The 15,399-nt window shown below is 40.6% G+C and overlaps 3 protein-coding genes, 1 long non-coding RNA gene and 1 other non-coding gene across 5 annotated transcripts in view; 1 reads left to right on the forward strand and 4 right to left on the reverse strand.

The window, feature by feature from the left end:
* Window positions 1-866: 866 nt before the first annotated feature.
* Window positions 867-7,924, reverse strand: dnaja1 (DnaJ heat shock protein family (Hsp40) member A1). The gene is made up of 9 exons (XM_076045170.1): window positions 7,767-7,924; window positions 6,554-6,700; window positions 6,264-6,453; window positions 5,758-5,862; window positions 5,330-5,557; window positions 5,131-5,245; window positions 4,935-5,050; window positions 4,722-4,822; window positions 867-2,823 (listed from the first exon to the last, which is right to left on the reverse strand). The coding sequence occupies exons 1-9, from the start codon at window positions 7,887-7,889 to the stop codon at window positions 2,596-2,598; spliced, it is 1,353 nt and encodes a 450-aa protein (XP_075901285.1). The 5' UTR covers window positions 7,890-7,924; the 3' UTR covers window positions 867-2,595.
* Window positions 867-15,399, reverse strand: part of LOC142900738 (uncharacterized) — a 370,388-nt gene continuing 355,855 nt past the window's right edge. The window contains exon 2 of the long non-coding RNA XR_012928926.1: window positions 867-1,163. This is a non-coding gene — a long non-coding RNA (uncharacterized LOC142900738). The remainder of the gene's footprint in view (window positions 1,164-15,399) is intronic.
* aptx (aprataxin) lies at window positions 7,948-10,754 on the forward strand. Its single transcript, XM_076045183.1, has 7 exons — window positions 7,948-8,077; window positions 8,806-8,852; window positions 9,038-9,337; window positions 9,422-9,481; window positions 9,589-9,815; window positions 10,127-10,230; window positions 10,344-10,754. Exons 1-7 carry the CDS (start codon window positions 7,948-7,950, stop codon window positions 10,496-10,498), a joined length of 1,023 nt encoding a protein of 340 aa, XP_075901298.1. The 3' UTR covers window positions 10,499-10,754.
* On the reverse strand, window positions 11,500-11,573 carry trnai-aau (transfer RNA isoleucine (anticodon AAU)). The gene has a single exon. It is a non-coding gene; the product is annotated as a tRNA-Ile (tRNA).
* On the reverse strand, window positions 11,638-14,657 carry scpp1 (secretory calcium-binding phosphoprotein 1). The gene is made up of 9 exons (XM_076044910.1): window positions 14,503-14,657; window positions 14,134-14,188; window positions 13,341-13,385; window positions 12,887-12,940; window positions 12,754-12,780; window positions 12,577-12,621; window positions 12,423-12,464; window positions 12,251-12,310; window positions 11,638-12,165 (listed from the first exon to the last, which is right to left on the reverse strand). The coding sequence occupies exons 2-9, from the start codon at window positions 14,185-14,187 to the stop codon at window positions 11,836-11,838; spliced, it is 657 nt and encodes a 218-aa protein (XP_075901025.1). The 5' UTR covers window position 14,188; window positions 14,503-14,657; the 3' UTR covers window positions 11,638-11,835.

The following is a 15,399-nucleotide window of genomic DNA, read 5'->3' on the forward strand; positions in this document are numbered from 1 at the left end:
ACAAACTGTTCAAGACCTGACACGAGACAAAGGGAGACGAGTGCCGTTTGTACATGAGGGCCAGGGAACACAGGTGAAACCAATCAGGGGTGGGATACTACAAGATGCAGGTGGAGATGATATAATGGGAGGTCAGGGTCTGAACCAAGAGGAAGAAACTTCCTGTTTTATCTTGTAAAACAGGAAGTGAAGATGAGAAAAGACAAGACAGACTGAACACAAAGGAATAAATCAGTTGACACAGAAAGTATGCATATTATTATCATTTATAATAATATTACATTATATTATTGATTGATATTGAGCAGGTGCTTTTTTGATTTGCTACTTGCTCAATTATATCTGTTACATCGCAGAATCAACTCACTTATTTTGCCTTTAATATGTCAAAGATGTCCAAACTGTCCACTGCGTTTTGACAGTGGCCATAAGCACGTATTTAAATGATCTGGAGGAACTTGTCATCCATATGCAAACATGCATATTGATGCACACTTTTTCCCTTCCAAAACTATGATAATGTTGTCATGTAAAACAAAATAACAATTCATTATCAATTTCAACCAAAATCGATGTCCCCATTTAAAAAATGTTCTTCGTACTTTTACTGCAAGCACAATCATGTTTTCTGTGTGTCACTTTTTCATTTTATTTTATTCATTGTAGATAAAAATGAAGGTAAGCGCTAACTCTTACCTTCATTTTATATACAATGACACATTTGATTAAGTACTGAGACAAACACGTGCTCTGCAATAAATGATTTCAGAGGATAACTGGAATTTGTGTATTATATTCAAATCACATTGAAGCTCAAAGTTTCAACAACATTTTAAAATGAGATTGTCATTAAAACAGGACACCAGTTGAGTTTAAATCATTCTTTACTTAAGAGGTACAGTCAGGACATGCCAGCTCTATTAAAAGAAACTCCTGATGTGTGGGAATATCAGCGTTTAAAGGGAGAAAAACGGCCCATCTTCAAGAGCTATGGGAATGAGCGTGATAGAGAACCCCAGAATTAGTTGTGGATATCAAGAGCATATTGGTCCTACAGTCAAATCAGGAATGTCATGTTGATTTCTAATCAAACACTGAATTGAATGAATTAGTTCATTTTCAGCTTTAAGTACAATTGTGAATCATTCATTCATCTTCCATACCTGCTTCTTCCCGAGCTCAGGGTCACGGGGGTCTGCTGGAGCCTATCCCAGCTGTTATAGGGCGAAGGCAGGGTAACAATTGTGAATCTTTTAGTAAAAAGCTCCCTCGTGGAGAGCAACGTTCCTGAAAATCAACCTACGCTATGGAGCAGCTTCTAGTTCATGACGTTACAATTAAGGCTCCTCAACAGGCTGACACTTCAGTCAGGTATCAGATGTGACCTCCCAACAAACCATTTGGCATTTCACAATTCATACGACACGACGAAACACAAAGACATGAGAGAGAATCCTCAAAAGAAAAAGGTGAAACTTCTTACACAAAGACAATAAATACAACTTGCGATCGTCACTGTTTTTTTGTTTGTTTGTTTTTTTAACAGAATTTTGATCAAGTGTGTAAAAACTGTGCTTTCAAACCAACAATACGAAGTTTAAACATGAACCAATTTGTTCATGTTTAACAAACAAACAAAATTGTTGAACACTGAGGTGCAGCTTGGTGCCTTATACATGGAAGACACAGTTTTATCCATTAAGGCGATTCGGGGCCTGTTGAAAGCGAGCACCTCTTAAGAGAGAAAAACAACAACAATCTAAAAATAAAAAACCAACACCACACGAGTTACACCTTTCTGTTTCTGAGCACTCTGCCCTAAAATAAGACTTGTCAAACTGATTTATGTACATGAGATGTTCCACTTTCCACAGATAGTCAACAGAAGAGCAGCTCCACCACATAATCGCTTGCAAATTTAAACTGACAATAATAATAATTATAATAATGATAATAATAAATATGAAAATTTAAATATGAGATTATTTACTCTAGAGTGAAGTGGCTTGAGAGCATGCAGAATCATTATCTTATCAACACTGTTCACAAATGTCTAGAAAATAAAAAAAATGCATTTTTGCATTTCGCGCACATTGAACTCAACCTTTGAATTGAAGAGATGCACACAGACAGAAAAAATTAGGAAAAAAAAGCGCTTCACAACACTTAAGTCAGACGACACTATAAAAATGTCAGCGTCACCTGGATGTTGGCGTCAGTTTTCAAGGAAATGCATAAAAAGCGGTCAATCTTTGTTAAGACATGTTAGCTTTGTCTTGCACGACCTGAACCCACTTTTTTAATTGAAGGCCGGCTTCACCTCACCTCACCGCACCTCCCGTCACAGTGTGGCTCGAAGACAAAGACCCAAAGTCCCTGTCCACCTGATCCAGGTTCAGCCCTGCAGCTTTAAGACCAACAGCGCCATCAAAAACAGTCTGGAAATGGTTTCAGGGCTGAGACGATTCAAAAGCTGTTTGTATTTTTTGTTAGATTTTTCGTTTTGTTTTTTCTTAAAAAGAGGTACTTCAATAGAAATTGCACTACGTTTCCATAAAAGGTGCTCGGGTTAAAATGATGGAACCGTTGCGAGACCTAAGACGTTTGGCACTGGACCCCCCCGCTGCAGTCGTCTTCCTCCATGGAGCAATCCTGATGCTGGTGTCTCCTGCGGTTCCTCAGGTCACAGTCCTCAAGGTCGGCGTAGATGTAGAGGTCGTCATCCATGCGGTCGGTTTTGTCCGCCTCCAGCTTCTCGGGGAGGTAGCGCTCCAGCTCCTTCAGCTTCTGCCGGGGCAGGAAGTCGGCCTTGGGGAACACCACCTGGAGGGAAAACAACCACGCTTTATCTTTGCGGGAACAATATTGTGGCTGAAGGGACATTTTGTTCAATGGCCAATAACAGAATCGGCCTGATGAGGTGGAGAAAAGTGGAGCACTTTACTCATTCTGTTGTAGAGTTGTCTTTGTTTTTTTTGCCTAAGTATGTTTATATTCATTCATTCATCTTCTATACCCGCTTATTCCTATTCTGGGTCAGGGGGGTCTGCTGGAGCCTCTCCCAGCTGTCTTAGGGCGAAGGCAGGGGACACCCTGGACAAGTCGCCAGTTCATCGCAGGGCCACATAGAAACAGACAACCATTCACACTCACATGCACACCTACAGACAATTTAGAGTGTTCAATTGACCTCACATGCATGTTTTTGGAGTGTGGGAGGAAGCCGGAGAACCCGGAGAGAACCCACGCAGACACAGGGAGAACATGCAAACTCCACACAGAAAGGTCCCAGGTAGTATGTTTATATATTTTATTTATTTCATGCTTATGTATTATCTTATGTTTTTCTTTTAACCCAGCGGTTTCAAACTCAAACACACAGTGGGGCCAAAATGTAAAACTTGCACAACATCGCAGGCCAACATTGAAAAAATCCTTCCTCCTGACATGACGTTGAACCTTTTTATATGGACCTGAACAACAGGAATATGGATCAAGCAAAGCTAAATACTATACTATTCATATTGCACACATGCAAAACGGAATTTCACACACACAAAACTCATCTAAATACATAAAATGTAAATAAAAACTGTATGCTTCTTTTTTTATTTGCAGCCTTCAGATTTAAATTTCAACAGTAATTTTTTTCCACTGGTTAATATTAAATTTAAAATAACAGCACAAAACCAATTAAGTCATAATAATATCCTTCAATGAATGTCCTGTCCTGATTGAGCAGAGCATTCTGGGATTTGTAGTTAAATGTGCTGTATAATACCGCCAGCTCAGGCCAGCTCTAGTAGTGATTTTGTGTTGCCTCGTGGGTCCAATTATAATAACACTGCAGGCCATATTTGGCCCACTGGCCAGACACCTATGTTTAATCCTGTTCAAATAAAATAAATAAATGAATAATTAATAATAATAATAATTAAAAAAAAGTATATATATATATATATATATATATATATATATATATATATATATATATATAAAACCTCAAGCTGGTGTAAAAAGATAACACACATTTCCTCCCTTTTGTGTCTCTGGTTCTCCTTAATTAACAACCTATTTATGCTGTATGTTCCAAATAGGGCACATTTTCAAAAACAAGGATCTCATTAAAATGGAAAAACTGTGCCCCCCCACCCCCCCAAAAACACGGGATAAATTCACTCCCTGGAGTCCTCAATGTTTTTCTTTATACCAGCATCGTTTAGTCTTAATCACACTCACAGAAAATCTCTAAATGAGTGTTTTGGGTCCAAGATCCTCCCTTGGAAAGTGGGCAACTGTCTGCTCTCTTACAAAGTGCAGCACATTTTGGGGGGGGTGGGGGGGGGGTGCTTGGCTCAGTGCAGAGCAGGTAGTTGATCGGTGCAGACAATCAACTCACTTATTTTGCCTTCAATCTGTCAAAGATGTCCAAAAGATCTTTATCTGTCACATGACAGCATGTATCATTTCAGAGGGGATTTCCCCCATTTGACTTGTGGTGTTCAGGAATGAGGCAAAACAAAAGGAGAAGGATGACGTGCAGGTCATCAGAGACACTTATTGCTTTGGGGTGAAATTGGTTTTGTACTCGGTGGTACGAGGCTCCTTGCAGAAGAGTGGATTGTGTTCTTGTGTGGCGTTTTTTTACTCAACATTGAGACATACAGCTAAAATGAAAATGACAAAGTGAATTCACATTTGAAAGGAGGACGACTTCTTACCGAAAAGTTAATAATGAGCCGTCCTTTCTCAAACGGTCTGCGGTAGGTGGGCATCCCTTCGTTTAAGACGCACTTTGTGTCTCCGGGTTTTATCAGCTCCCCTGTGACCACAAGACAGCTCAGTTATGATCAGCAGCAAAAGAAGGAGGAGGAGGAGAAGGTATTGGTAAGATCTGCAGGGCGTTAGTTGCTCCTATCTGAAGATGGTGTCACCTGGGTGGGAGGTGATGAGCAGCGTCCTGTTGTCCAGTGTCTGAACAGGCTTTTTAAATCCACAGAGAGCCTCCACCAGCTGCAGCTCCATTGAGAGGACCAGGTCTCCTCTCCTCCTGGTCACAGCAGACAACAGTCATTAGAAAACTGCTGCAGTTGGAGGTGTTGTGTTTCAAAGGATAAACGAGTGAGTCACCTGGTAAAATGCGGATGCTCCCGCTGATCCAAGACGATGATGATGTCTCCCGGCTCCTTGCCCGGCTCCTGGTCTCCCTCCCCGTGGAAAACAATCTTCTGTCCATCTTTCATGCCTGTGGGGAAGGTCAAGCAGCTAAGTGACGCAGGGAAAGCACTCTGGGTCAATTTCCAATCACTTCCGACTTCTCTCATCGCACCTTTGTCAACGTGGACCTCCAGAATCTTCTTCTGTATCACGATTTTTCGGCCGACGCAGGCTTTGCAGCGGTCCTTGTGGCTGATCCTCTGGCCTTGTCCCTGACAACTCTGGCACACGGTGGACACCTGCTGCACCATACCCGGTATGATCTGCTGCATGTGAACCTGCAGGCCTGTGCCGCGACACGTCATGCACATTTGCGCAGCTCCTTTCCGACTGCCGCGCCCTGCCAGGACAAATGAAACCGTTGGAGGGCAGCAAGACAGAGTCTATTGTTGTTGTGATAGTTGCATAAAGCTGTGCGAGCAAAGGCTGGATTACGTTATGGCAACAACGATACGTTTTATGATCTGACAAAGACTCCATTCATACAGTTTAAATGCTTCTAAACCCCCTTGGATTATGGACAGGTCCAGTCACACGTACCTTCACATCGCTCACAAACAGCGTTCTTCTGCACAGAGAGTTTCCTGCTGGAACCATTATAAAGATCTTCCAGTGTCACTGAAATCTGATGAACGATGTTCTTTCCTTGAGCAGGAAAAAAAGGGAATAAAGATGAAAATGATTATTTTTCAGCCACTGCAATCATAAATTTGACACCTTTTCACTGATTACTATTCTAAATTACACACGACGCAAAAATTAAATGTAACTAATTTAAAAGGAGATGTGACACTGAGCTAAAGATGATGAACTATTTTGTATATAGAAAATAATTAAAGTGCTGTTTGTGGAAATGAATAATGCAATTTCAGATGCTTTAATAATAAAAAAAAATTTAAAAAAAGCAAAACAGATCATATCTAGACATTCACAGCACAGCGGGGTCTCTTAAAAAAAAAAAAAAAAAAAAAAAAAAAGAGAGCCAAAAACACAACCACTTAATGCATTTCATTAAAAAAAGTATTCCATCTTCAAAGTTCCTGTACCTTTTCGCTCTCTGTGCATCCTCCTACCCCCGCCGAAAAACAGGTCGAAGATGTCCATCGATGAAGCGAAGCTCCCGCTGCCGCCGTCGCTGGACCCTCCTTCCTTTATCGCCTTCTCTCCACCGCGGTTGTATATCTCTCTCTTCTTGGGGTCTGACAGCACCTCATATGCCTGTGAGATCTGCTTAAACTACAAAAGAGAACACACAACACATTCTTATTTCCAGTCGGTCGTTCCAGGTCAGCGTATGTCCAGTGTGAATGAGAAGTAAAAAAAAGAAAAGAAGCACCTTCTCTCCTTCCGTGGGGTTTTTGTCAGGGTGATACTTTAAGGCGAGTTTGCGATAGGCCCTCTTCAGTTCATCAGGGGTGGCGTTGGGCTTTACGCCCAGCGTGTCGTAGAAGCCTGTTTCCTTGACCATGGTTGTTTTGGGAAGCTAGAGGAAAAGTGAGTACAGTCAGTAATGAGTAATCAGACATCAAGGACAGCCTGGTGAAATGTGCAGCAATCATGGAAGGTATGCCAACAACATTCGCAGGAGGTTGCTCATGAGCCAGCTCACATTTGTTTTCATTTAGAGTAGTGGTGCCCCAGCTTTTGGCAGACTGTGTGTGGTTAGAAGATTATGTAATTGCGAGAACAGCCACTCATGCTTGGCTGTAAGATGCAAGCTTTCTAGTTTCCATGTCAGATGTGACAAAGAAGCCAAAGGCAGACATCTGAAGTTGTATAGTTCTAAAGTCTGAATCATACCAGGAAGGCTGGGCACACTGTGTCAACAGCAGGGACATCATCCCTCCTGTTAGTTTGCATGTGCTAGTTAGAAAATCACTTCTAACCACAATATAAAATAATAAAATATAAGATAAAGCTTAAGTATACTACTACTACTGCTATTCAATATTGAGAGGTACAAAAACAACATAGCTAAATCTGTGAATGTGACAGGAGTGAAAGAGACGTAAGACAAGACCCGTAAAATCAACGCCCTCGGCTAGTTATTTCCAATGTAGCTACTGAGAACAGCAGAATTTGCAAAACAAAACAATGTATTTGAACAACATCATCATCATCAACAACAAAAAGGTTCCAGGTGGGAGCAAAGGGGAAAATAACATACGGAGTATTTAAGTTTTAACTTAACTTTAATTGTTAGTCTGTTTTGACATGTCGCAACCAGTTGAACACAAACAAAAAAACACACACAAAAACAAAACAAAAAACAACTACAGCGGTCTTCTTGTTCGCGTTACACGTAATTCTAATATAAATACTACATGTCAGCTTGTGTGTGATTCATAAGCACAACAGCGTTTCTAAATATTACGTCTGCCAGGCCGCTTCACTTTGGCTTTTTTAATGATAACGAAGCTCACGCTAGCATACCAATAGATGGATTCTATCACGCTAGAAATTCACACATGACGCGGGGTGGTAAACGTACGAGTCGTATATAAATTTGATTAGAAGTCTCCACAAAGGCGATTATTATCACTACTTACATTCTCAAGTACCACCTCAGTCACTTCCCACTTCCAGAATTTTCTAACCCGCGAGCCGAAAACGTGATCCTGTGACGTAAACAACCTGCGACGGATGCTACCAAAGCATGCATGGCTTAACATCCGCAACAGCTACAGCAGCTTCGTCAAATTGATGAGGTAGCGACGAGAACACGTTAACATGCCACTTTGCTGCCTCGTCAGTTCCGAGGGTACTCATAAACCCATTCCACTACCTCACCTACAGCCCGTTATCCTGGGTCGAGGTCCAGAAACAACAATTAAAGATAAAAAATGCTCTCGGCAGCAAGGTAACTTTGCATTTATGTTGACGCTTTTGTTAGCAATACGCTACTGGCAACAAATAGAAACACGTCAGGAAACTTTTGCATGCCCGTAATGTTGTTTCATTCCGCGTCACAACAACAAAAAAAATTAAGCTAATTATTAAAATTAAAACTTAAAAGAAATACATTTTTGGTGTTTCATTTTCACATTTTAATTAGCCACATTAACTGGAATTAATAATCGACATTTTGGCTTTTGGGCAAATCTGGTTTAATGTGATAATTTTAGTTTTGAAAATATTTGCAAATACATTTCTGCACATATTTTACTTGAACGCACGCAATAGAAGAAGAAGAAGAATTATTGCCAAACAAAAATCTCAGATCTTCATTTTCCATCACTATGAGTGACTTCACAGCTTTGCGTTGGTGGTAAACAAAATGACAAGTCACGTTTAATGGAATGAATTCATTGAGTTTAGTGGCTATCTTGCTTCATGTAACTAATATTTGACCATGGACACCTCTCTCTCTCTCTCTCTCTCTGTCTCTCTCTCTCTCTGTCTCTCTCTCTCTCTCTCTCTCTCTCTCTGTTTCTCTCTCTCTCTCTCTCTCTCCCTCTCTCTCTCTCTATATATATATATGTATGTATGAATATGCATGAATTACATGAATGAACCTGAATTTACTTTTCTAAGCTTACATTTAAAAGCTGTTCTTAACCTGAAAACATGTCATCCTGTTTCAAACAGTTGAACTGCGAGCAGAATGCAATAAAGGTTATGTCAAAGTTAAACAGGTAAGAAATGTTAGTAGCTGTGTTGTTGCTACAGTTTGTGTTTTTCTGCGAATACTTACACATTTTTTAAGCACATTGTTAAAAGGCTCTTAAATCATCTTATTTGCCTTCTGTTCTCTCTCTCTCTCTCCCTCTCCCTCTCTCTGTCTCCTCTCCCTCTCCCTCTCCCTCTCTCTCTTTTAAAGCTGGGCCCAAACCCCACCTCTGTCGATTCTGAGGTGGTGGGTAAGGACAATGTTGTGAAAATGAAGCCTGGTCAAAAACTTCATATTGTCAATCAGCTCTACCAATACACTATACAGTTCAAGGTGGATACAACTACAAACCAGGGAGCCACAAAAAGACCCCTTGAGCAAACCTCTGAACAAAGAGATAGGCACAGAGAGGAGCCGAGTATGAAAGCTGCAAAACAGCATGAAAAGCTGTCAGTGTCGGCCAGCCAGGGGGAACCTAAACAAGGCAATATAAAAGAAGAAAGAAAATCGGTGAGTGCACACTTCATATTTGTATTTTTACTCCCTTTGATTCATATTTCTGGTGATCTAACGTGTATTGCTTAAATGGTTCAGGACAGTTTTGGACATTGGAGCCAAGGTCTAAAGGCATCAATGCAAGACCCGAAAATGCAGGTAACCACAGTTACCTTTACGTTTAAATAATTTGTTAATAACACCTAACTTCACTGTTAAATTTAGTATACATGGTCAGAAAATCATTGTCTCCTTTCATTGTCAAGGTTTATAAGGATGACAGGGTTGTTGTCATCAAGGATAAGTACCCCAAAGCACGCTACCACTGGCTGGTCCTCCCTTGGCAGTCCATTCCCAACCTGAAGGCCTTGCGCCAGGAGCACTGCGACCTACTGAAACACATGCAGCAAGTTGCTGACCAGATTGTGGCGCAGTGCCCGGATGTGAGCTTGCTACGCTTCCGCACAGGCTACCATGCCATCCCCAGTATGAGGTAAGATCCTAGTAGGTAGTATGTTTTGTAAAGACCTGTGCGTTAGAATTAAGTTTGAAATGTGTCACACAGGAAGATGCATATTGTAGATCTAGGGGATTTGGGATTAGCACTGCCCTATTGTGTGCTGCAGTGGAGTTTTGGAGTAGAATTTATACATCTGTGTTGAGTGGACGTGGCTGGAGAAATTGCAACATGCTTAAAAATGTGTAAATAAAAAACAATGTTTTTGATATTGCTGTGTCATCCTCATCAGATATGTTGAGCATATGTACGTGACATAGATAGATTTATTTCTTTGTCTTTTACAGCCATGTGCACTTGCATGTGATCAGTCAAGACTTCAACTCTCCATGTTTGAAGAACAAAAAACACTGGAACTCCTTCACAACAGATTATTTCATTGAGTCTCAAGGTGAGAGACTTGGGTTGTTTGTGAAGACTTCAGTTCCACAGTGTGGCATTGCTTTCTTTTTGCTGCAAACTTTTCTTCACCAATCCTCCTCTTCCCTCTCGCACTGTTTTCAGACATCATTCAGATGGTGGAAACCAATGGAACGGTTGCCATTAAAGACGGAGCCAGCGAGTTGTTGAATCTACCTCTCCGCTGTCATGTGTGTCGCAAAGAGCTTCCCACCATCCCAGCACTGAAGGAACACATCAAGTGTCACTTTTCCAGCTGAGACAGTATTTCAAGAATGGAAGTAGAGTTTAGTGTGGATCTGTGTTGAGTTTGGCATTTTTGCCTGTTCTTTTGTCTTTCCAGTTTTGAAAAAAAGAAAAAAGACATGGGGTTTGTTAATTGTACTGGCTGGGTTTCCATTGTTTTTGATAGTTTTGTTTGATTGTTCAAAATGTGAAGATTCAGCCTGTGAAATAATGCATCTGATGGTTTAAACCCGCTTAATGTTTGTTATAAAATGTTTACAAAGAACAGAATTGTGATATTTTTTCATTTGTTAGTTTAACGTTCAGGAATAGTACAGAGCTGCATTTGCTAGAACTGACATCACTCTGCAATAGTGCATGCCCTCCATGTGCCTGTGTGTTTTGTCTCAGAGTACTCCAGCTTCCTCCTGCATTCAAAATATGCACTTTAGGCTAATAGGCAACTTTAAATTAGCTGATGGTGGAATTGTTTCTGTGGTAGGCATGCAATGAACAATTGTTCAGGTTATATCCTGACTTGCAGAAGACACCACCCAGCCCTCATTCCAGTGTAACAGTGAAACAAAAAAGGATAGATGATGACAGGATTATTGCACTGTACTGCATAGACATCCAAATGTAAGCAATGCCAAATAAATCAAGTTTTGAAAGAGATGATGAAAATAGAGGGGGTGACCTGTCATTTTTTGATTTACAAGTATACGTCTTTTAGGCAGGTGTTGAAGTTGGAAAAAAAATGCGGCTTCTTCACAGAGATTGATTTTAATAAAGTAAAGCAAGCGTCCCTGTTCACCAAAAGAAAAAGAAAAAAAAAAATACTACGGCAAAACAGTTGAGCTTGTCGCCATCTAGTGTACAAAGAGTTTTGTTGTTTTTATTTTTATTTTTTCCTGCAAAGAAAGTTATAAAGGGGAATTTATTTATGATTTAAACTCGAGAATTTTGCTTAGACGTTGTTTGGTATTTTACCGTATCGTGCCAAATAAAACCAACTCCCGGTTTGGAAAAGAAAGTGTGGCCCGTACGGGGATCGAACCCGCGACCTTGGCGTTATTAGCACCACGCTCTAACCAACTGAGCTAACCGGCCATAGCAGCAATGGCGAAACTGACGTTCTTGACCAATACTTGAGTTCGAGTTGATTACACATATATTAAAAAGACTATTTATTCCTTAAAATAAACACAAGGTAATTACATAAAGTCTACCGCCCTATCCGGTAGAACATTAACTCGTCCAGCTTAATAAACTCTTGGATGAACACATGGCAGTTCTGGTTTACGCCACGACGCCAGGTCTTCGTCCAGGTTATTTAGTTCGTAGAGATGTAAGACAAAGCTTCCAGAAGTGATCATCTCAAACTCAGCTCCCTCTCATCGTCGTCCGGCACCATCAGGTGGTCCACGGCTGCGTGGCCGTCGTCTCCGATGCCCTGCAGGAAGTACTCCTCGCTCTCACAGCTCGCGGTTCCGTTCACACAGTCCGGAGCCCGGATCTGGTTGGACTCGGCGCTGTCGCTGGCCTCGCTGGTTTCGGTGCTCTCGCTGCTGGCGCTCTCGCTGCTGGCGGCCGTGACGTCACTGGTGTTGCTGGGACCCCCTAGTTCCAGCGAGTTGGACTCGGTGCTGTTTTCCTCCGAGCTGATCGAGCCGAGGTTGTCTGACAGCTCCAGGATCAAATTCTGACGCACGCAGAGAAGGGGTGAGGTCATTTCAAGGTCACTGAAGCAGGATCCTGGCTGTTCGGTACCATTAGTTCAAACTCACCTTTCGAATGTTCTCCTCACTGGCCATGCTGTTATCACTGGTCTCAGCCATGGAGTTGGACTGTGAAAATAGAGCGAATAACGTGAGTTTGTCACCATGGAAGCTTCATCGAACATTCATTGTCAAGCATCAGGTCAGAATCGGGTGCATTTAAATTGCTATGTGGTCTTACCTCGTTGCTCTCATCTGACTCACTGGTACTTTCCTCTGAGCTCTGAAAAAAAGGTTCACCATCGACCTTAAATGCTGAGTTCGCAATATTGCAAACATAACCACTGTTAAATATGATGAGAGGAGGAAAAAAATAGAGTAAGAGCACAACTCACCTCATTCGATACAGATTCAGATGATTCAGACTCTGAAGGTTGACTCTGTGAAGATTTACATTTGAATTTAAACTCACCGTGCACACAGACCTTACTGAGTGACTGATTGAGTTGGCCTACATTTTTATTTATTTATTTTTTTTACCATTATGAAGCCACAAAACAAATATAACTTACTTGTTGGGATGTGCTTTCTTCAGAGCTCTGCAAAAGACGAAGGGACATTGGTGTAAAAATTGGGAATCAAACACGCAATGCGATTCTCTGCATTATTGTCATTGTTATGGTTTTAAAAAAAGAAGCCATTTACCTGAAACTCTGCGGTGACATTCTCAGATGATTGTGAAGAGGACAAACTTTCAGTCTGGCGAAAAAAGAAAACACAAACCAAAGAATATTTAATTACGCTGTATTACAGAAAACAATTATCATATTCATTTGCAACCAGCCATTGCAACACCCCTCCCTCCAGGCAAGCTATTGTTAGGCATAAATGCCTCCAACACGAGGCAAACACGCACAAAAATGCGTCTGCATTTGGATTTCTCTTCAAGAACTCTTTACTGTTACTGAACCACACCTACTGCACAATATTCTGCTCAGTGCACCGGAGGAAAGCAGCTGAAATGAGTTCAAATGCTTGATGGCTACATTGCTGTTGCTTTATTGTGAAGTGAGTAATAAAATAATATATTAAGTAATAATATACCCCAGATGAGTCCCATTAAATGGAAAATTCTGTTAAAAAACTATATTAAACTTACAGAGTTTTCAGCTTCACTTGATTCTGACACAGTCTCAAATGAAATCTGTGAGGAGAAAGAGACGGATAACAATTTACCAGTGAAACAAGATTCACAGAGTAATTACTAGAAATGAAGAAAAGTTAAATGTCGGCTGCTCTTTCGAATGCAATTTGGTATAAAAAACAAACTTATCTGGCTTTGCAATTTTGTTGAAGTTTATTACTTAATTTGCTTATAATGTTTTTATATCCTAATGTTTTGATTTAACTGCTTCTTGTTTAATACGTCTTTGCCTGTTTATCAGTTTCAAACTACTTCTCTCTGCTTATTCACTTCTTACTGCGCTCTGGCTTTTCCTTGTTCCATGGTTGTTTTTCTTTCTTTCAATCAAACTGCGCATTGTAAATATAAAGACAACAATACAGAAGTTTGACTGGTGTTTAGAAAGAAAGAAAACCAAGAAAAAATAAATAATTTTTGCGCAGAAAGGATTTACAGAAGATATTTTGTAGGATGCTACTTTTGTCAGATACTTAACTGACAGACAGGAACTCTTCTACCCTGCCTTGTGCAATTTTTATGATTTCTCTGCTGCTTCTACTGAAGAACAACAGAGCCGCAATATCACAATGAGGAGAACTTGCCCATTAATTTGCTTAGTTATATAATGTCAGCTGACACAGTTTTTTTTGGCATCTCCTTGACTTCTACATTATCTCGATGAGGCAAAACAACAATCACTTTACTCACTCAAACATATGAGAATAAACATGAAGTCCAAAAAACTTTGATTTTCTGGTTATATACTTACAGGGTTGGCATAAATTGCTCCAACCAGGCAAAACGTTATGATGGCAACCTTCATTCTGTAAAAGACCCACAAGAAGTGATGAATACTGGTATTCACTGTTGGTCTGCTCCTTCTTGAAGGAAACGGGATTATAAAATGTTATTAATATTGCAAAATCAGAGAAATGTACAATAATCTCAGAAGTACTGCTGAACATGAGCAGAAAGAAACTGAAGTATTTGTAACAATCCGACAGCAGCAGCAGGTTTGCAAAGCTTACAAGCACAGCCATTCCAAAAAAAAAATACACAAAAACTTATGAATAGGTAACAAAGGATAATTCTGCAAAAAAAACAAACAAAACTGTTACAATGAAGTTAAAAAAGTTACCTTCCAGTCTGTTTGACTCAGGTCGGTGAGAAAAGTCACTGGCGGTCCTTGTTCGGCGGAGGAAGCAGCAAAGAGGAGAACCCGGCTTCTATTCTGAGCCACGGAGGCAAGCTGGCAGCACAGACAGTGCGATGTGTGAATGTGCTGGAGGAAACTCCACGGGCGGCTATATATAAGAGAGCTTAATTGAAACGCTTGCATCACGTCCTTCCGGTTGTCTGTCTGCTGTCGACACGCCAAGTTGTATTTTTTTCCCTCCCCTCTGGATAGAAAGCTCAAAACAAACACACTCCGGCACGTTAATGACACACGCCGGGAAGCACACACAAATACATGGCTGTTTCATTCGGTCATAAATTTCCACCACCCCCTCTCGAGTCTTCGGTGAAATACAGCTCGGGAGACTAAACCATAGGGTTTGCGGCCCGTTGAGAAACAAACTCACCCACTGAGACAGAAAATTAGACCCAGACGTGGTTATGCATGTTTCCGGTCAAAGGGATTTTATATTTTCTTTTGGTATGCAGTGACTCATTCTCATTTTTGTTGTTTTTTTTGGTGATTACGTTGGAAAGGTCAGATTTAGTGCCTTGATAAATACTACATCTCTTTTTTTATATCTGTTATGCGCTCCCAACAGCAAAATCAACACAATAGAACAATGTATTCTTTTAGAAAAATACATGTTTCAGTGAATATTTCAAACCAAACACTTTTATGTTTATTGTCATTGATCACTTCAAGTTTGTTGTTGTCAATAAACCAAATGGCATCTGTGCAAGACAATCCGCCACTCAGCCACTTGTTCATACAGACGATCATCTAGACCTGAATTTGTTGCCATTGCTTACTCAGTTTGTCCGTGGCCAGTTTAAACATTTCCCAAACAATAAAACA

This window comes from Nelusetta ayraudi, unplaced genomic scaffold (genome assembly GCF_046127955.1).
Source record: "Nelusetta ayraudi isolate G7.1 ecotype Tasmania unplaced genomic scaffold, CSIRO-AGI_Nayr_v1 ptg000004l, whole genome shotgun sequence".
Taxonomy (NCBI): Eukaryota; Metazoa; Chordata; class Actinopteri; order Tetraodontiformes; family Monacanthidae; genus Nelusetta; species Nelusetta ayraudi.